Genomic DNA, 21,925 nt, shown 5'->3' with positions numbered 1-21,925 from the left:
TGCTGTAATTATTACTGTTTTAAAATTTTTTCAACATTTAATATAAATGATTTAATATAAAATATTAAAAAACAAATATCGTATACAAAAAACAACATATAAACATAAAAAAAAGTAATCACAAACTTATTATACAATGAAAAAGAAAATAGACTTCTACAAAAGATATTCAATACAATAATAATTTTTTTTTAAGTACTAGGCAAGAAAATCTATATGCTATATATTTATAATATAAAGTGATTTTTCAGAGTTCTTGATAAGATTCAATTATTCTATATTTATACTCTTAATAACATTAACATTAACACAAAAAATAAAATACATGATCTTATGTTTTAAAGATTTTAAACTTAAATAATTAATGTCATATTTTTTTAAAAACTTATAAACTTTGTGAAAGGCGAACATTATATATTATTTATATTTTGTTACAAATTTTTAATTTTATCAATATAAAAATTATTTTTAAGGGGGAATTATATAAAGTATAACTAATTTTAAAAATTATTAACAATAAGAACTAACATATTAATAAGAGAAAAATTTTGTACCAACAAGAACCATTATTAAAAACAAAGATTTTATATTTTTTAATATTTACTTTCTATTTTTATCTATTTAAATATAGTACATGCATAAGCATTTAAGATTACTTGCCTATATATTTTGCAAAGCAGTTACATGAGCTAAAATATATCACTTCTGGAGTATGAAATCTTAATTTAAAAAAATAATTATAGTAGATGGGCATAAGTAAATAATGCATGCAAGAGTAATTAATATAATATATTGTTATCAATAAAATGTAAACATAACGAATAATAATAATTACACAATAGGACTACATATTCTTATTGTTTACACGGAAATAAGAAAGCAAGAATATCGAAATAATTAGATAAAAAGAAGTATTTAAAAAATATACATGAATTTCCGCACATTAACATCAATAAGTTTTAAAACAAAAACATTATACATACTATTCATTCAAAAGTGGTCTATTTTCATAGTATAGTTATTGTTAATCATATATATATATATATATATATATATATATATACATACATAGATATTGCTTTTTATCAGAAAAATTACGAAATATAAATTTCTTATTATAAAAACATTAAAGAATGTGAGTTCAAATGATTTTTCCAAAAATTTATATATTTATTTTCATTCTATAATTTTTTCAGTTACTAATATTTCTTACATTACAAATAATGAATCAGTCGATTAGAAATGAATAAGTATGTATGACGTTTGTGTATAAAACTTGTTTTGTTCATTTTTTTTCATTATAAAATCTTTAGAAGAAAAAACAATTTTTCAAAAAATTGTTTCATAAAGAGCAATGATAAAAATAAAATTTCCAATTATTTGCATATAATTGGAAAAATCAAAAAGCAAAACAGCTTATTTAAACTGCTGTTATTTCTTTGCTAATACTTGATAAAAAGATTTACCTCAGGAGATGCCAGAATAATTATTCCACATACAGTCTGAATAGTACAAGTCTATATGTATATGATACACAGCAAGTATATCTGATGTAATAATATCAGACGTATCTTAACCGCCGGAAGAATATTTTCTTCCACAAATATTTGTAAAAATATTCACAACATAGAGGCAGAATGTGGTGTGCATTTTATGCCAAAAGGCGACGCGTTATAATGCTATATATCTATATAAAGTTCTTTTGTATCTCGCATATGGATAGCTTACTAGGCTTTTTATCACCAAGGTCCCCGTACTTCAAACAACAAATTCGTATTAAAAAATACAACGTTTATGCCAGCCCGTTTATAAACCTGTTTTGAAATAATATGCAACTTTCTTCTTAATACGATCAATATTTTTCTTTACTGACGTATATAGGTAATATTATAAGTTTTACATATTACTCCATCAATGGACTACCAAGATATAGAAAACACCATTAAAATTTCATTTATTATATTTAAATATTGTAAATTTATCTCTCAGATCTATTTTCTACTTGAGTATTCATGAAAATTAAATTTAAGATAATTTAATGTGGTGCCTATTATACAATACCCACATCTATCAAACATGTTGAAAAGCAGTATTAGTCCCAATGAAAAATTCCTCTAATAAATCCAATAACAAAAAAGCTACCCTGTTATATACTATATCAGGAACTCTACATTTGTTTATATAAATTACTAAATATGAAGAATTTTTTTCAATGAGACCAATAAAAAATATTGGCGATAATATTGATTTCATTTAAACAACTCTACGTCTAGACCACCAATACATCCTGGTAGCCCATTCAATAGGTGGAGTTTGTAAAATGTTGTTGATTAATTCTGCAGTAAGTCTGATCCTGTACGTGATAGTGGTGGGATAATGTGGCCGATGCCTTTGGCCTCTGTGTGCACAACATGAGGCCTAGAATAAAATATTTTTTTTATAAAAATTATAAAAAAATAATATATTAAAACTAATAATAACTAATAATATTTACCTAGGAGTGATATGGAGTAACATATGTAGAAGGAAACAGGCCTCGTCTATTACCAATTTCTCCATGCCACCAATGTTGATCTGTGCGATCAGTAACAGTAATTACATCACCTCGTTTGAATTCAAGTTCACCAGGTTCTTGAGGTTGGAAATCATATAATGCTTGCACTAGACACTGAAACAATATATAATCTCACATTGTAAAATCAATAATTTTTTTTTTATTTCATGCTTTGTTTATTATATAAAAGATAATTACTTCTTCTGGTACCATATCTCTCAGTTTAACATCTTGTGAACGAGATACAGATGCCGTACGGTGATATTCTACTAATTCATTAAGACTGTTAAATTTGACCACCCAGAGGAAAAATTTACCTTGAGCATCTCTTAATACTTTGAAATGTTGTACACCATCTGAACATCTATAAAAAATCATTAAGAATTTATTCAAATAATTCAATATAATACTTATATCAATAAAGTTTTAAAAATTTTTTATACTAACTTCACAGATAAAGAGAAATCACCAGGAGAACTTTCACTGATTCTAATAAGAAAGGCGCCTTCATGTTTGTTCATTAATAGTCTTTCTGCATCTGCTCTGGTTATCCTTCCATAATACCAACTAAATAAAACAAATATAAAATACATTTAGATTGTTCTACATATATACAATAATGTTTATAATAATATTTACATGAATGTTTAATAAAAAAAATTTATAAAAATACCCACTCATGATTTTTCATCTCTATATAATTACTTGGAATGAGTCCTTCTCTGGAATCTAATTCAGCTCTGTACCAATTCATATCATCCTCCATATTCAGAATCTATAAAAAAAAAAATTATATACTTAATTATTTATTAATAAAAATTTTTATATACACAGAAAATAAATTTTAATTTTTAATTTCTATTTTAATTATTATAATCTTTAATTTCTTTCTCAAAGTTATTTAAATTTTTGTTATAAAAAAATATACTCAGGAAAATCAAATATTTTTTGATATATTAATAATAAAACTATATGCATAAATTATATTTGTTTTTATTTATTTTTATAAAAACTAAGTAATGAATAAATTATTTATAAATATCTTTCAAATAACAATTTATATTATGAATCATCAGATAACGGAAGAAAAAGCAAGAAAATTTATCATCATAAAAATATTAAATTTTGTGTTATGTATTTCGAAACAAATGTATAGGAATAAATGAATATTAAATGTATGAATATATTTGTTAATTAATTAATAATATTAATATAATTTTTTTTTAATTATTAACAAAATAAGAAGATAATGATAATTAATTTATAAAATTTGTATATTATCGCAAATATCCTCAAGACATATTATATAGATTTACGATTGTAACGAAAGCAGTTCAGAAAGTTCGGGATCGGTAAGTTCTCTTTGATAAAAGTATCAGTGAATAAATATTAGTATTTTTATGATTTAGAGATAATTTTCACATTATTTTATATAATATACAAACCTTTAAGATTTGGCTTCTTCGAAAACTAAGCTCATCTTCGGCCGTCGCTGTAAAATCGTGCTTTGCTATCGCCTCCATTCTTCTTCCTCGTCCTCAAGAACAAGAACGAAAGAGAGGGAAAAAGAGAGGCAGTGTTATATCTAGTCTTCAAAGGCAACACCAGAATCAGCCTTTGTTTGTTAATGGAAAAACTTAAGACAGATATCAAATTATTTTATTTTATTTCTTTTAATAAAGACAAACTTGTTTGTTATATAGTATGTCTATTCCAACAAAAGACACGTAGTGCTCAACAACGCGCACACACACTGATCACTCGTGCTTTTTTTCTGTTCGTGCGATTTTCTGAATTAGTCTTTCGTTAGACTATCTTGATTAATGGCACATTAAATCATACATATTAAGTGTGACTATAATGCTTTTCATGAATACTTAATATCTTTTCAGTCACTTCTCCGTTGAACTGTCAAAATTGAAAATACGATCATGCACTCTCACGGTTGTCCATCGCTTGTCTTATCAGACATTACACTCGACTCTCCCACTGATCTGCTCACTGTGTTTCAGGCTGACAATGCGCACTGATCACTGCGCACCTCGACGTATGAATTCTGTTCACAAAATATAAATATGTCCAATTTATCTAGATATCAAGTGAATAATTACGAATTTAAAATTCAAGTTAAACGACCTGTTCACATTCGTTGCAAAATTTTGTATGCCATGAAAAGACGTGCACGATTCCGTGAAATGAAAAGTCCAGCGTACTACTTTTCTGTGGCGCAGGCGCGCGCATGCGTGTTTTAAGAATGCTGCGTCGACTGCTCCACCACCATTTTATATTTTATGAGATCGTCAGAATACATATCCATGTTGTGACTTGCAAAGATATTTGCATTTATGTACCATTTCAATTTTTTGATGAATATATTTTTATTCTTTTAATTTTTATTTAAAATTAAATTAAATGTTATGTATGTGTATATTTTTATCTTACGATTTAAATAAAAATAAATAATTAAAATTGAAATGGAGATAAATTTGACATATTTCTTAACGATTAAATATTGAAAGATATTCTTTTTTAATATAAGAGATTTCTTACAAATAGTATAAATTTTCACAAATATTATAGAAGAATCAGAAATCAAGGTGAATAATAAGGTACTGCGCATTTTCCATTTTCTGTCATTTCCTGTTCTGTAGAGTAAATTGCGATTGAATAATGGATATCAAACATCTAATAATTACCAAATAAAAGTATTTTTCGCATTTGATTATTATAACTATTATCATTAATGTAAGCAATGTAAATTTTGTAAGCAAAAAAATAAGAATTGATTTTATATTATTCAAATAGTTTACTATATAGAAATTTTATGAATATAATTCATTTGTTAATATAGTTTAATTTTTGCATAAAAATTTTTATTAGAAATAGTTAAAAATAGAATATTGATTATATAATGAATAAATATTTTGCATTATAATCATTATTGTTGAACACATAAATTAATTATAAACAACAGTAAAAGCAGATCAGTATTACAAATTTTCTTATTGTTACAAACAATACAACATTAAAAAATCTAAAAATCATAACCTAAAAATCAGATTATATTATATAGGAAATAATTGTATATTTTGACAAAATTCACATAAAATTACTATTCACTGAAAATTACTTATTCGATTTATATATAATATATAAAATATATCTCATTACGTTTTCACTTTATCTATATACATTCAACTAAGCAACGGATCAATGCATCCAATTATTATTATCTCTGCTGAGGGCAAATTTGTTTTGAAAACATATAAAAAAAATAAAAAATATAATCATGAAGATATTTGATTCAGTTTGATTGTTTATTATAGTAGAAGTGATTAATGCAAAGAAAAATTTGTTTAACTATACTAATCAATAATTCTTCGTTATATATAGATATCATTAAGTGGTTTAATAAAGCTTACTTTATTAATGATATTAAAAAAGTGTTATGAAGATTTTATTATTTATTTCTTTTTCAATAAAAATTTGAAAAGAATCATTTAGAAAAAAGCAAAATTTCATCTTAAAAATTATGAACAAAATCATTTTCAAAATTTATATTATATAAAAAATTCAATAAAAAATTCAATAAAATAAATTCAATTCAATTTTCGATTGCAATTTATAAAGCGATAAAAATATATATATATATTTTTTTCTCAAAACGATCATAGCAAATACATATAATCAGATCAAAATTTCCTGTAAATTTTCTGTAAATTCTTGTCAAGAACAGTTTGTCACGCGAATAATGTCGACTCGTTACTGTATACCAAACTCTTATGTAAGACTCGTCATGCGAATATATTTGTTTATTTAGGTTATTGCTTAGTTGTTTGTAAGGACTGATGTTTTTAGGAAAGTAATCACACTCATGCGCAACGATATACATGGTTGTGCGCGTTAGCGCGGAAATTGAATTACCTTTGTGCGACTGCAACGATGAAAGCGAGGCCGGATTGTACCATCTTGCAAACGGTCTTCCAATTAAAGCTACCAAGTGCAATTTACACGTCGAGGGATCTTGATGGTAATATTTCCATTAATTTTGTTCTAGATAATATGCCTCATTGATCATTAAAAAGACATCTTTCATTAAAAAGATAAAAAAAATTGCCAATAGTTAATAATGATAGGTCAATAATTTATCTATATTGATATTGATATTAATAATTTAAAAAATAATTGAAAAATAGATTATAACATAGAATATAAATATTAAAAGTTAATTTTTTTTTTTTTAGTGCAATAAAAAAATGAAATATATTTTCAATATTAAAATTTATTGATCAAAATTAATTTTAAAGAATTATTTTATGTATAACCTAATAGAATAAAAAGAATGAAAAGTTATTGTCTTATATTGTTCTCTGAAAACTGTTTTGTAATTTAAAACAAATTAATGTTTAATCGGAATTAAAACAAAAATTGCTGGTGCAAAGGAAAATTTTATGTTTGAAGGATAAAAACAAATAATATAAGATTATATTTATTCAATTAAATTTTGGGCTGTAGCAGCGTGATCAGAATTTTTATGGAAAGGCAGTGGCAAATTCATGAATACGCGCGCGTTCGCTTCCTGTTCAAGATTTACGGGCATCACAAATGCATGCTTCCGCCCACATTCAATGAAAGTTTCCAAGACATTCGCACGCCATTTAATCAAGCTAGTCCTAGCCTTTATTTCCAATAACGAACGTGATTTCGTTTTGCTTGTTTCTTTATAATAATAAGTTCTTTTGTAAAAGAAAGTAAGGAACGTTAAAAAATTATACATCAAATAACATGTATAAGGAAAATTGAGAAGATCAATTTTATTATAATTCTAAAATTAAGTATTTTATTATTATTCTAATAATTTATTATATTTGAAATTTAATTTATAATTTATATGAAATTGATTATACAATAAGCTTTTAGATGATTAAATTATCAAATTTTTAATTAATCTTTTTAAGCAGATTACAAATTACACATATGATGTGAATTTAAAATAATCTTTTATAATAAAAAATTATAGGAAAAGTTTCTAATGTGAAAAGTATAAATTGTATATGTTAAAATCCGATTAATGGAATTTAAATAATATTCAAACTTTTATTAAGATTTTCCGTGATTTTAAAAAATTATTTTATTAACTTTAATAAATAATCTTTAATTTGCCATTTTCATTATAATCATTATATTATCTAATAAAGATTGATATATTAAATAAGCGAGGTTATTAAAAAACAATTAAATCAATTAATTGTGATATTGTGCAGTTAAATAAATTTCATCTATATTAAAGATCATATTAATTAATAAATTAAGAAAAATCAATAATAAATATTTTAATTATATTTACGAATTTATCTAAGATGGATGATTTTTAATATTTCATTCTCATAGAAAGAATAGTTCTTTAAATTGTCGAATTAACCTTGAATTCAAAATCATTCGCATGATCCTAGCTGTTTCTTGAAGAATACAAGCCGCAAACAAGAGAACGAAAGGATTAGAAGAAGAAAAGGACTCTTCGAAAACAAGATTAAAGACAAGCATGGTAAAAAAGACGAGTAGAGAAATGAAATGAAATAAGAAACGTAAAAAGAAATAAAAAATAAGTAGAAAAAATGAAGAGTAAGAAAGATTTGTTCATATTTGAGGACGAGCCTTAGTGAAAATGCAATTTCGATTCTTGTCTGAAGACGACGCTACCATAGCTCATCTTCCTGGTGTTCGTATCCCCCTTTAACAATGTTGAAGACATAGGCTCTCGTGCACACAGAAGTTCTTCTCTCCGGCATGTTCCAGGAGATGAAAGGCTCCCGTACTTATCAAAGGGAAAGGGAAGAGAGGTAAAGGCCCCACCCGACAATGGCCCTGAGCTCCAAGGTTTTCAGCCTCGACGTCCAGGTCTCCGAGGTCCAGTCGTGTGATTTCAACCGACTCGTCAAGCAATTCGGATTTTTTTATATTAGAGCAATACTATGATTGCCTTGATCTTGAGATCAAACTTGTCTTTATTGAATTTTTTGAGAAAAATTTAAAAAATTGATAAGTTTCCTTTTATTTTATAGATGATCGCGTTAAAAAAATTTGCTAAATTTTGTGGATTTTCTATGTTTTTATATAATAAGACAAAATGGAAAAAAACGTTAGTAGTTTATTCACGGTGAAACGTTTCATCTTTTAACCTATTACGAAACGAAGAAAGAAGGCGGTTCTAAATTTACATTGGTTCATTTTGCATCCTCGTCCACGAGGTGAACGTGCTTTCTGATCAGCGACGTTGATGAAAAAACATTTTCACAATGAAAATATCAGAATAAGGTGTCTACTGAATTTTCTACAAGATGTTTGAGTGCATGTCAATGATTTACCATTTTTGATCGATTACTAGCTATGAGAATAAGAGGGCATATAATATATGTGTTTTTTACTTTATATTATTGTACACGATGAAAAATTTTCAAAAATGCATTTTATATTAACAAAATTAAAGTGCATTTAAATAATTTAAATATTTTATTTATATTTTATAATATTGAATATTTTATAATGAGATACTATAAATAAAAGAATATTATAAAAATTTCAATTATTAAATTTTTTAAAAAGTTTACGAAATTGTGGAATGGAATCCAGTCACATATTCAATAGTTTAACTGCGAGCGCTAACCAGGCATAATAAGGCATTTGTATGTTCGTCGTGTTTTTGATATTGAAGGTCCTGTTCTTTTAGCTATTCTTTTAAAAAAAAAATTGAAAATGACAATAAAATCGTTAAGTATAATTTGTATTTTTTTTCTAATATTTATTGTATTTTATTATTTATATTTATTAATTAAAACTAAACTAGAATAATATAATCTTTATTTTATAACAATTATTTTATAAGCATCAGTATAAAAAAACATTAAATTTAAACTAATGGAACATTGAATTTCAACTAAAAATAAAATTGAAATTAAAAATAGACGTGCACTTTAATAGATTGAAAAAATATCTTTTTAAATGTATTCCAATGAATCAATCAATATTTATTACATGTAAAATGAAAGTATGAAAGTATTGAGTATACGTCAAAGATAGAAAGAGCAAGAAAAAAAAAGAAAAAAAAAAAAGAAAAGTTCAAATCCAATCGATGAAAATGATACTGTAAATCCGCGTCAAGATCATAGCTGACGTCATCCTCTGACGCACCATCATCTGACACACACTACATGTTACATTGTCCATCGAACGTTCTATTGGTAAATATTGTTATCATTTCGTAATTATCAATATTCATCATTTTAAATATCAAGTCATCAATTATTTATATTTATAATTACACTATTTAAAATTAGAAAATTGATTGTTCAATCAAATAACAAAAAATATTAAAGGTCAACAAAAAATTTAAAATCTGATAAAAAATATATTTTATATTTTTTCAATTCTTTTATATTTTTATACTAAATAAGACATAATTTTATCATGTTATATAAAATATGTAACATATAACAACAATAATAATAAATATATATATTTATATGTTCTATTTTTTTAATAATCTATTAAAATTTTATATAGAAATATATAAAAATATTAATTTAATAATTTATTTTAACAATTTTAATTTGAAAATAAAATTTAATAACATAAAATAATAAAATTTATATCAATTAAAAAATAGAAGTTTAATTATCGATCATTTATTATAGAAATTCGACTTTTGGTAAGTGCTGCCATCTTTGCAAGTTAATATTTCCGGTAATGTAGAAAACTGTATATTACAGTAGACGATGAATAACTTAGATCCCATATGAAAATGAATAGAATATCTCGTGTTTGCGGGCTCTGTAACAGAGTAACAGGTGTTTTTGTTATTGGAGGGAAGTTCGGATAGTTAGTTACGCATCGATGATTTCTACCTTCAATTTGAACGCTGTCTTTTCACTGTCAAAAATGTATTTAACAAACTGATACATTTATATTGTAGAGTATATCTAATTTTACAAGAGAATAAATACGATTTTTCAATGTGATTATAAAAAGTTATATAAAAAATTATTATATATTTCAACAAAATTTTAAAATAGTTACGTTTAAAGTGAAGTTCCAATCGTATTGATATATTCGATTCATTAAAAAAAAAGTAGTTTTAAATCTAAATTAGGTTATCTTTTACTTTATGCTTATAGAAAACTAAACTAAATTCTGTTAATAATATATAAAAAAATTTTAAATTGAATGCTAACTTAAAAGCTTTGAAGTATAATTCCATTTCATTTTCGTGAAAGAAGAGTTAGGTTATCTTCGAGAAACTAAAAAAAAATTCAAGAGTTTTTTTATTCCAATCGTTCTGTGATTTGATAATATTCTATAAAAATATGTCAATTAAAAAATTTTAAAAATATATAAATTTAGAAAAACTATAAGATTTTCCATAAAACTTTGTTTTTTTATAAAAATAATAGAAGTAAAAGCGACAGGTGTGCTTCATATAGACATATAAGTAATAAGAAGATAATATTTAAGTGTAGAGAAGGAACAGCATTTGCGAACATAAGAGTGTGAGTGATCACGTCCTGCACTTTCCTAAGCACCTGCGGAGCCAGAATGGATCCGGCAGGTGCAAAAAGGATACGGGAAACCCTAAAGAACTTTATGCAATTCTCGCTGAACAGGTAAGATAATATTGCTAAAATCATATTTATTATTTTATTATTTATTATAATAAGATATTTTATTATTTATTATAATAAGATTGATTGAAGAAAATTTAATAATTTTGAATCTAAAAAAAAATTGATCAATTCCTTAAATTAGTTCAAACATATTATATAAATAATCATTTTCACCATTTCTTATTAATTAGTTTTTTTTATATTTTTTAATGTACAATAGAATTATATATTTTTAAAAGAATTTAAGGAAAAATATTATTCCTCTCAGAGTTTGGTTATATATTGCATAGCATATTCCTAGGAAAAGCGTTCAAAAAAGCAAGCGGTAAAGTTCAAAGTGTAGAGGTTTTAAATGTTTAAAGAGAGCTTTTGCTATAGAACGCGATGATTTTCCTACCATTTTCCGGGTAACTTTTACGTCAGCCTTTATCACCGGAAAAAAACTCGTTAGCTTGGCGCGTCCTAGCTGGCCTGCTTCCAGAATAAGCCGCCAGAGGTCCGGCGTTACGTGCGAACCGAGGCCATACCGATGAATCTGGTGACGTAAGAGAATAAAACCATCATAAAGGCTTGCTGGTTCATTAGCGCAAACCGCGGAGCATGGCATCCTTGTAGAGAGAGCGAGATTATAATCCATAGTCTGATCTCAGTATATCCACTGATACGTATGTACGTAAGTACGTACTTACTTACGTGTGCTGCGTTGGCACAGAACTATGATAGTCTACGAAGGAACAGTAATATGGTGAAACATTTACGATCACAAAAAGTTATCAGACTTATTTACTTAATATTTTTATATATTTCAGAAATAATTTTATAGAAATAACGATAGATTATAAAGAAAAATCGATTAAAAAAGAAAATTAAATATAAAATCTTATATATTAATAAATATTTAAAAAATTAGTTTCGTTTTAATGCGCATGCGCATTGATGTAGAATTTTTGTTATTGTAAAGTTTCGATATAATATAGAAATTAAATATTCCACACTAAATCTTTTTTTAATAATTACTACTATTTAGTATATATATATATATATATATATATATATACATATACATAATATTTTGTATTGTATGTATGTTATAAATGGAATATATTTTCGTATATCTTGATATTTTTATATTCTTTAAATGTTTGTTCTTTAAATGTTTGTTATATATGATTACAATTGCTACAAATATTTATTTTTTTAAATACATTTTGTTTTATATTATCATGCAAAATGTAATCCTTTAGTTGTCTTCAATGCTGCAGCAAAACTCAACAATAATGAGAGATAATATACTTGACTTCCACTCGAAGAGGTCGGGTAGATAAGAGAAGAGTGAACCTGCAAAATTGACTTTCGTAATTACCGACCGAGATTGACAATATCCAAGGTAGTATTCAAATCAGTATAAGTCAAATCTGTAACTATAGATTAATCGGATATGATAAAGTTTACAATTTGTACGTAAAATGTAAAAAGAAATGATTTGACTGAACTCATTCGTTCAGCGATTCGTCAATTACTATGTTAATTTTTTTATATTTCATTCAATTTTATCATTACATTAATGTTGCTTCACAACACCAAATTTTTATATTTTGATTCTGACTCTTTTTATTTTTAAATTTGACGATCAATATATCAATAGTGCATTTAATTTCCTTTTAATTTTAAACATAATTTTAAACATATTAATATTATTGCATGGATTTAATTATATAATATATATTTTTATTATTTTCTTGTTATTGCATTTAGAAAGTTAAATGAAGCTTTTAAAATGTGACAGAAAATTATCTATGTAATTATCTATAATTAGTATATGTAGTTTCTGCCATAAATTTTCAATTACTTTAAAATATATACTTATGTAATTTCTTTCTTGAAAATGGAAAAATATATTTGTTGTGAAATTTGTGAATGAAACATAATAGTGATATTTTAAATAACCTATAGCATGTGTCGATAATGATTCATATCCATCATTGCGTAAAATGACGTCAACTGACGTGTAAGAATTATGTATTATGTAAAAAATCTAAAAGACTGTAATTGTAATTGCCTGCATAAATGTATATAATTAAAACTTTCTTTTGAAACTAAGCTATTTAATTATATAAAAACATGAATTTTTTATTGTTCAAAAAGTATATATCGAATAGAAGAAAATGTTATTAGAAAATATCTTACAATTACATTTTAATTTTCAATATTAACTTGAATATCAATTAGCATCAAATAGAAAATACAACATAAGAAATCTTAAATGATATTAGCTTCTTCCTATTTTTATGAACAGAACTATGAATCTTGAAAGAAAATACACTATTATGCAATTAAAATTTTTAATAGAACTTCCATACTCATGAATCTTCACGTATGTTTCCTTTGTTGCACTTAACTTTGTTTGCTCAACTCCCTTTCCACGGTGAATTTTTTCAGACGGCTGCACCGAATACCGCATCCCTCAAGGGGTTAATTTTATTTCGACTATTCGGGCAACATGCGAATCGAAGACGTTCGTCACAAAGGAATCTGTCATCAGGACACACGATAATAGTACATACGTCGACACATGTCGTCGAAAGAGTTCAGTGTCAAACGTCAGCGATTTGTTTTCATGATGCATGGAACGATATGGTTGCACAACGTCGATTTATCGCTGACGAATGTTATTGGTGACTCGTGATCAGCATGAAGGCAATATCTTCACGGACGAGTCGTCGAGATGTCGAGCGAGCCGATTTTAAAAATCAATTCATCTCCACGCGCCTGCGGATAACGCAGTTGATGTCCAGCTTTTAATACGTTGTTAAGATTGGTATTGAAATGGAATGATCGTGTTTCAAGTGTGGACAAAATAGGAAAGTACAAAGTAGGGATAAAAAATCATATTTAGTAATTAATTACCTAATAATTTATATCATTGCTGGTAATTAATAGAATGTTAGTTAAAGTATTCATTCTGATCACTATTATTGAATTATTATCAAAAATAATATAGAATTTGATAATAAATAATTATAAATAATAATAAAATAAATAAAATATTAAAATGTTAGAATAATGTAACATTAAAAACAAAGAATTAATACTATGTACAGATGAAAAAAGATATTTTAATATTGAAATTAAAAGTAATTTAAATAAAGATAAATATATTTTGAAATATATGAATTCAAATTATCTATATTCATTGTTATATTCAATGATAATAAAATTGCTGATACAAACAATCACTTTTTCAAATAGATAATCAAAAATATATTTATAAGTATAAATTGTTTTTAAAATTGATCATTTGTTATTAAGAAAAATAAATAATTATTTCTATCATTAAAATAAATATTATTAAATATTTTAGGTGTTGGAAACATATTAACGAACCAATCGAGAACATGTTATCTTATCATCGCTACAGTCTAACTTCTCCCAAATGCGTAATTCTAGTATATAAAAGATAACATTTCGCCTCGTGGTCAATGAGATTTTATTTGAAATCTTACTTGTTCGCTTGTAGAGAAATCAGAATCCGGAATACGAGATATGCAACTTGATCTTATGCTCATCTCAATTTCAGTCTCTCTTCTGGGCAAACATCGCTTCTTGACTATCTTGCAATCTTGCTTAACGAGTTCTAACCAATGATTCAGACATTCATCCACACTGCGTTTAGATTGTAGTATATTTTTACATTATGTATCATTAATCATTAAATCAACGATTCGAGTTATAATTGAATTTTTCAATTTTGATAAACATAAATAATAAATACATTACATTGATCTCAAAATTTTTATATTTACTAATATGGAATATTGTAAGTAATAATGGTGCATTGGAATATTATTACATAAAAATTTTGATGAATAAGCATATTAAAGATTAAAAATCTTTCTAATTTTATATTTTATTTATATAAACAAATGAATATTCGAATGCATTGAATACAAAAAATATATATTTGCCAGATGAATCATCATGAATCTAAAATCATTTTTTTTTTACTATCATAAAAATTAAATTATTTTAAACGAAACAAATATTTATATTTTAATATCACTGTTATATTATATATATTACGCTCAGATTTCACAAATGCTTTATTCTAGAAAAATTTCTAAAAAAATACATATATAATTATTATATTATAAATGAAAATGAATATTCAATGTTTTCAGATTTTGAATGAAATTAAATAACGATTGCATGAATGTTTAAGAAGAGGATAAACGATAAGATAATTATAATGATTATAGTAATTATTATACAATCATAAAAATGATGTTATAAATATTTTATAATATTTTATTTTTTATTTTTTGAATCTTTTTGTTCCAATTTTTAAATTGGATTATCTAATAATAATATTTATTTAGTTATTTAATTTCTAATTTTATAAATCATTATATTTAAATTATTGCTAAATTTAATTTTTTATAAATTTTTAAATTGCATTTTAGTTTAATATAATCTTAATATTTTTAAACTCTTTTCTTTTTTTTTTTTAGTTTTTTTTACCACACACTTCAATATTCACCTATTCATATTGGGATCAACCGAGTTTCATCTCGTAAAAGTGCATGGACAATTAACATCGCATCCATTCACGTAAGCACGATGGCATTACGGCAAGGAAAAAAAATAAGCGTCCATTCATGAAAACTCTTATCTACATGCATACCGATAACTAACCCTAGTTCATTCACGTTGCTTGAAACAGGTTGCATTTATTACTGTTATTTTTTTTTTACCTAAGAAAGATTAAATTTAACAAAAATTTACTTGATTTTTATTTAATTTTTTTTATAGAATCAAGGATTTTCATTTCACTATCAATTCTTATATTCAATTAAATATATCTTAATTCAATTTATCAAATATAATTCAGAAAATGAGGATTTGTTTTAAATTTTTATTTTATATTCTTGTTAATCCACGAACATTTCGTTCATCTAGAAATTCTTTGGAGAAACAAGTTACATTATCGAAACAGAAGAACATCATCGAATCCCATCACGTGCAGACGCATTGCAATACAGGCCAGGTTCGAGGCACTGTGCAGGATATGTGACGCAAATCGAATGCATGCCGTTCTGTTTACATACATACGAGATAAGAGTTTGTCCTGGGTCAAGGCTGCACGCAGTTTGATAATCCAATTCAGATAACGGGAATGTTGTGTGTAGTTGGTGGACCTTGAGTATATTATATATATATATACATGTATGTATCACGACTGAGCTACGAGAGAGAAGAGAAACATCCTAAAGAGAATACACGAATGAACGCAAGGCGTTCTCAGTGACTCATTTCACGAGCAATTTGTCAAATCATCTGCCCCTTCTATCCCCTCAAGACCCGCTCTCGTTCCCTCTCCTCCGGGCGGAAAGACTCACGTTTATCGTGAATAGTACGCCTAACGTGCGCACGTGACATTTCGAGTATCTCGAATTAAACTGTAAACATCGTAGTACGCGTCGGTTGAAGCCCAGCCACGCGGACGGTGTCAATGATCCTACTATTTATTGGATCGTTGCTTACGCACGCCGTCGCTGTATACATGTATGTGTGTATGTGCGGGCATCTCTTTCCTTGTCTCACTTTCGTCAGCCGTGACCTCGTCAGTTATTTCGTCTGTCTGCCTCTTTATCTTCTGAATCTCCTTGCGAGACCCAATTTTCGAAAGCTTTCATTGAGATATATTACAATGAATGATACATTACGGAAGGACGGTTTTGTTTTGTTTTATGATCTATGGGATGGATGCCTGGAAATTTAACCCTGTTATGTGTTAAGCGTTTTTGATGTTATGATACTATATGTCAAAACCAGATACTATAGAATACATTGAATTATCTCTATTGCAAACTAAGAGATTTCACGTTTTAGTGCATGATTTCTATAGTTTTAGAGGAATTTATTGATAAATATTATAAAAAAATAGGATTCTTATAGTAAAATATTAAATTAAAGGTGAAATTTTCAATTATAATTGAATATTGCAATGTGGAATTCATTTGCTTTCTTAATAAAAGATCATCCAAAGATCTTATACAATATTACTATTATTATTATCAAAACAAATCATACTATTAAAGAGTAACAGAGCTTTGTATTCTTTACAAATCTGATAGAGATTAGAAAATTCTTCTTTAAATAATCATGATGCAAATGTATCAATATTAATCAGCTGATTTTATAATCTCTTCTGGATTCTTTCCAACAACTGTACATGCTTTCCATCTCGCCACTCTCCATCTCTACCGATTCTCCGTCACGATTCATAGGGGTATAGGTAAACGACATCCGCGTCCGAGTGGGCACGTGCGTGTGTTTTCTGCGTTCGCGTGTCCCGCAGTTTGTGTCGTTGACTGAGGGTGGTGGTGATCGTTGTGGTAGTGGCGAAAAGGGGGAAAAGGGTGACGGAGGAGGGAGAGCAAGCACGTGTGAGGACGTAGTACGATTTACTCGCAGATCGGTGGAACGTCTTCCTCATTCCCTCCCTCGCCCTCTTTCTCGTCGATGGGCTGTCTTTCTTTCTCTTGCACCCCTTCCCTCTATCGCGTACTTCTCTTCCTCATTCTCCTCCTCTTCGTCGTTCCTCCTCCTCCACCTCTTCCACCACCTCCTCCTCCTCCTCCTCCTCCTTCACCACTTCTTCCTCCTACCATTGACATTATACTACTACTACGGGGTACTCCACTTTCATTCAGTCGCTTCTAAAAATAAAGTCCCTGATTCACAATGCATGAATGACAATCACACTGAAAGGAATACCGCACAGACTTGTAGCCTTTCTCACTCTCTATCTTTTTCACTCTGCCTCCTCTTCGGTCCCATATCCTCTTTATCCCTCTCTCTTGTCGATCTCCTGTTCTTGCTCTCTTGTAATTCTCCCTCTTCCTCAGTCTCTCCTGTGTTGTGTATCTCATCTCATTCTAGCATTCCTGGAGCATTCTATCTCACTCTCTTCTCGCCCCTATCACTCTCGTTTCTTCCATCTCACTTCTTTTTCCAACCTGTTCTCTCGCTCTCTGACTCCTACCCCCTTTCTCTCTTTCTCTTTCTCTCGTTATATATGTGTGTATATATACATATATATATACATATATATATACATATATATATATGTGTGTGTGTGTCGCACTCTCTTGTAAGAGAGTGAAATCTCGGTTCGCCTGTTGCGCATCGAACTATTGGTGTTCCGTGTAAATAGATCTCGTGGAAATTCGAAGTGGCATTGCCACGCGCCACTTTGATCGATCGGATGGATCGATCTTGCACCGAAGGACTTGTTGCTCTGTGTGCCGGATTTTCGAATGTCACGAGCCGATATCTGCATTGGAATCAGAAAGTGTGTACATACGTGATTTTTTGAAAATACCACGATTGCCCGTTGTTATGTATCTCATTTTTATTATTTAATTCGAGGAATTGGAAAAAATAAAGGATGGATTATGCATATTTTTATTTGTAAGTACACGTCTCTTTAAAAATGGCTGTTTTTTAAATTATTTGTTAAGAGTAAAATTCTGAAAGAAATTTGTAAGATTTAGATAGCAAATCAAGCTATCTAAAGTATAGCGCTATCACTAACTGATAAATGTATTTTGTTCGGAGTAAACAGGTATAAATGCAATGAGATATCACAGTTATTATGTCGGTTTCAAACAATATTCATTTTAAATTGTATAATGAAATTGATGTTATATGAGAATATAATGGAATTTGTAAGTCAATACAATGTTCATCCGTCCTTCATTTTCCCAATTCAATTTATGTTTCGATGTCAAATAGATGTAATTCACAAGATGGTATTACAGAACTATTGAACAAATTGTACTATGAAGCAATTCATTCAATAGTTTAACTTTTATTTTACAGTATATAATAATAATATAGTATAAATAGTAAAAAAATTATATTTTATAATATTTATATAATAATGATAATGTTTTATGCCTTTCTTATAACAAATAATATATCATATACAGTTTATAACTTTTTTTTACATGTAATTGCTTCCAAATTGCAGGAAAGTTCATAGATGAACAACGGAGATAGTTGTCGGAAGTAAGCTATAATTTGGAATTGTCTAATTGTCTCATAACGCTCCAAAGATTCACGGAAACGGGGGCGAGTAATCCTGAATATCTCATGAAACTCTTGGCCCCTCAAAGCATCCAAGGAGAACTGGTTTTAAACTCATCATCATCACCTAGCTGTTCACGATACAACATTCCAAAATAATCAAATGTCCCTGAAAACGACAAAACATCGGTAATAATCAATATATTATTTAAAACTATTTTAAAATCCACATGTGTTTCAGAGAATTTTTAATTTCATATTTTAGTTTGAAATATTACTTAAATGTATAAAATAAAATAGACAAAATCATTAGAATAATTGCAAATTATATTTTAGATGAATCAATATATTAATCAAAGATATAACAGAAAATGGAATTTGAAAAAATGGTGAATTATTGCAGAGACCTACTTTCATCGCCCTTCTTAAAGTTGCTCACGCGCAACATCCTTGTTAGTAAGTAGATAATCCTGTAATAACAACCTACAGAGAGTAGAAAATATTTAAAATTATTTTGAAAAGAAAATTCTTAATTATTCTTAACAAAAACCAAACATTTACAAATATTTATATAAGAAATCAAAAAAAAAAAAGAAATTTAAAAAATAGAAATCTATGTCGCAACTCATAGAAAAAATTATCTCGAAAGAATTTTAATTTTTACAGGAACTTTGAACTGTTTTGTTCATAGGAAGAAAGATTTTTCATTAAAAAATTGTAATGTGTTTTTTTTATTTAATATTAAAGACGATAAATATCATTTTAAAGATTTTCTTTAACAGATAAGAAATTTAATATTAAGTAACAATTTGACATCATTTATTTCAATCACTTTAAAAAATTTTGTGAACTTTGAATAAAATACAAAAGAAAATCAATTTTTTAAACTTTTTATTTTTAATATCTTTTTCTTTTCATAATTGTAATAATTTTGAATTCTAATCTATCAAAAAGATATGGAAGGACAACTCTATGTCTGGAGTTTCCCTTGACGAAACTCCCTCGTTATAATCCACCGCTGCGAGTATCTACTCTAAAGAGAGACTTTAGAGTGTAAGGGAGAGCTAGCTAGCAGCACCTCGAACTGCTCACAGCTAAATATATCTCTCTCTCTAGAGTTACTCAAGGTCAGAGCTCTCGGATTGGCTCACGATAAAGCGGAGCTCCATGCCCGTCCCTCGACTGTCAGACCTTATGCTTCGTCCGCGCACATTCTGCCGCACCGTGGCCCACATGTCATTTTGCGACAATATCGTATAGTAGCCGCATCGAGAACACGTGTTCGTATCGAACGAAGCAATAGTCAGTTCGTATACGAAGCGTATTTTGAGCCGCAACACGGTGCTATGCAGTTATGACTACACCTTCCGATCATTTTTCCATTGTTCTCTTTTGTTAGTCACAATTTCATGCCAGTCATGATTGTCGGATAAAAATTCTGTTCCTATTTCACATGGGCTTAAATATATCATGGAATTTTAGGCTTTTTAAATGTCATGGAAATATCATTTTATATTTATATTATATTTTATTGATAAATATTTAACAATCGTAAATTATTATTATTTTTTCAATAATTTATACATAAAACTAATATATTTATTCATCAAATAATAAAATTTGGGAAAAAAAAATTTTCTATGAAAAATAAAAATATAATATGCAATATACCCTACATACATGATGTTATTTATTATTCTATAAGACACTATATTATTATTCTATATGTGCACAGACTTCCGGATAGACAAGAAAAGAGAGTATGACCTGTTGCTGACGACAAATAATTAGCGGATCGCTCTTTGGAAGTGTCAACAGAAGGTGTAGAATCTATGAAACATATGTTCTATAATAATGCATTCACAATGGAATCTTGGTATAGCTTTAAATATACAATAATTCTATCATAAAATAATTTTCATTTTATTTTATTCATTTTTTTTTAATACTTTCACACACTATAATATAAAATATTTTAATAATAGGAGCAGCTATTAGTAAATGACGAATATTCAATTAAATAAAAAAGAAATAACAAACAAATAAAAGAAAATATATTCAAAAATACATAGTTTGCGGCGCTTTTGAAAACCACTTATTCAATTTAGACAAGGGTATTCTGAAGCTTGACGTTGTTGATAACAGAAGTGAGCTACACTCGTTCTACAGCTGAATTTGAGGTTAGGTGATTGTCCGGGTGTGCGGTAAGCATCGATAACGGCGCGTTGCAACGTCGCGTTCGCAATATGATCTGGCAACCCTGCACCAACCGACAGTGCCGGGGTTGAATTTCAAGCGCCCGAGGGACAGAGGGGGTCGGGCCTCTCTCTTTTGTATAGGGGGCACGAGGGCTTCACCGATGCTCGGCACATAACGGTGAGTCGACGGCCATGATGCGGGGCTTATGGCTGACTGCCTGGTTCTGCTGCTTGCTAAAACGCGCTTCAGAAGAAAACCGGCCTTTCTCTCCTCGATCTGTCCCCCCGTAACATTACCCACAATTCATTCTAGGCCTACGGGGTTGAGTTCCAATAATCGTTTCTCACCACCGAATATTCCCCCGCGTATTAATTACGAGATTCTCCTCATCCCATGGGTATTTAAAATCATGTAAACAGTAAAT

General features: G+C 27.8%; 2 protein-coding genes and 1 long non-coding RNA gene across 9 annotated transcripts; 2 read left to right on the top strand and 1 right to left on the bottom strand.

The window, feature by feature from the left end:
* Nucleotides 1–1,115: 1,115 nt before the first annotated feature.
* On the bottom strand, nt 1,116–4,811 carry LOC122719471 (growth factor receptor-bound protein 2). Its single transcript, XM_043945296.1, has 7 exons — nt 4,691–4,811; nt 4,000–4,610; nt 3,232–3,329; nt 3,002–3,121; nt 2,753–2,918; nt 2,495–2,668; nt 1,116–2,418 (listed from the first exon to the last, which is right to left on the bottom strand). The coding sequence occupies exons 2-6, from the start codon at nt 4,075–4,077 to the stop codon at nt 2,495–2,497; spliced, it is 636 nt and encodes a 211-aa protein (XP_043801231.1). The 5' UTR covers nt 4,078–4,610; nt 4,691–4,811; the 3' UTR covers nt 1,116–2,418.
* Nucleotides 4,812–5,011: 200 nt separating this feature from the next.
* On the top strand, nt 5,012–9,060 carry LOC122719472. Of its 4 annotated transcripts, none has more exons than XR_006347618.1 (3): nt 5,012–5,163; nt 6,413–6,584; nt 8,008–9,060. XR_006347618.1 is itself a non-coding variant. In XM_043945297.1 (3 exons), the coding sequence occupies exons 1-3, from the start codon at nt 6,306–6,308 to the stop codon at nt 8,473–8,475; spliced, it is 330 nt and encodes a 109-aa protein (XP_043801232.1). In that variant the 5' UTR covers nt 6,120–6,305; the 3' UTR covers nt 8,476–9,060. The 4 variants fall into 4 exon arrangements, 1 of the variants encoding a protein (XP_043801232.1); XR_006347620.1 differs by lacking the exon at nt 8,008–9,060 and adding an exon at nt 6,799–7,257; XR_006347619.1 differs by having other exon boundaries at nt 5,019–5,151.
* Nucleotides 9,061–10,830: 1,770 nt separating this feature from the next.
* On the top strand, nt 10,831–21,214 carry LOC122719398. Of its 4 annotated transcripts, none has more exons than XR_006347594.1 (8): nt 10,831–11,211; nt 11,663–11,880; nt 12,456–12,598; nt 13,651–14,083; nt 15,720–15,819; nt 19,247–19,491; nt 19,639–19,758; nt 21,038–21,214. It is a non-coding gene; the product is annotated as an uncharacterized LOC122719398 (long non-coding RNA). The 4 variants fall into 4 exon arrangements; XR_006347595.1 differs by having other exon boundaries at nt 11,663–11,884; nt 12,474–12,598; XR_006347592.1 differs by having other exon boundaries at nt 10,832–11,211; nt 11,663–11,884.
* Nucleotides 21,215–21,925: the final 711 nt, after the last annotated feature.

Source organism: Apis laboriosa, unplaced genomic scaffold, assembly GCF_014066325.1.
Source record: "Apis laboriosa isolate Shangri-la unplaced genomic scaffold, ASM1406632v1 scaffold78_cov150, whole genome shotgun sequence".
Lineage (NCBI taxonomy): Eukaryota > Metazoa > Arthropoda > Insecta > Hymenoptera > Apidae > Apis > Apis laboriosa.
The sequence above is the reverse complement of the archived record's forward strand: the minus strand, read 5'-3'. Positions and strand labels throughout refer to the sequence as shown.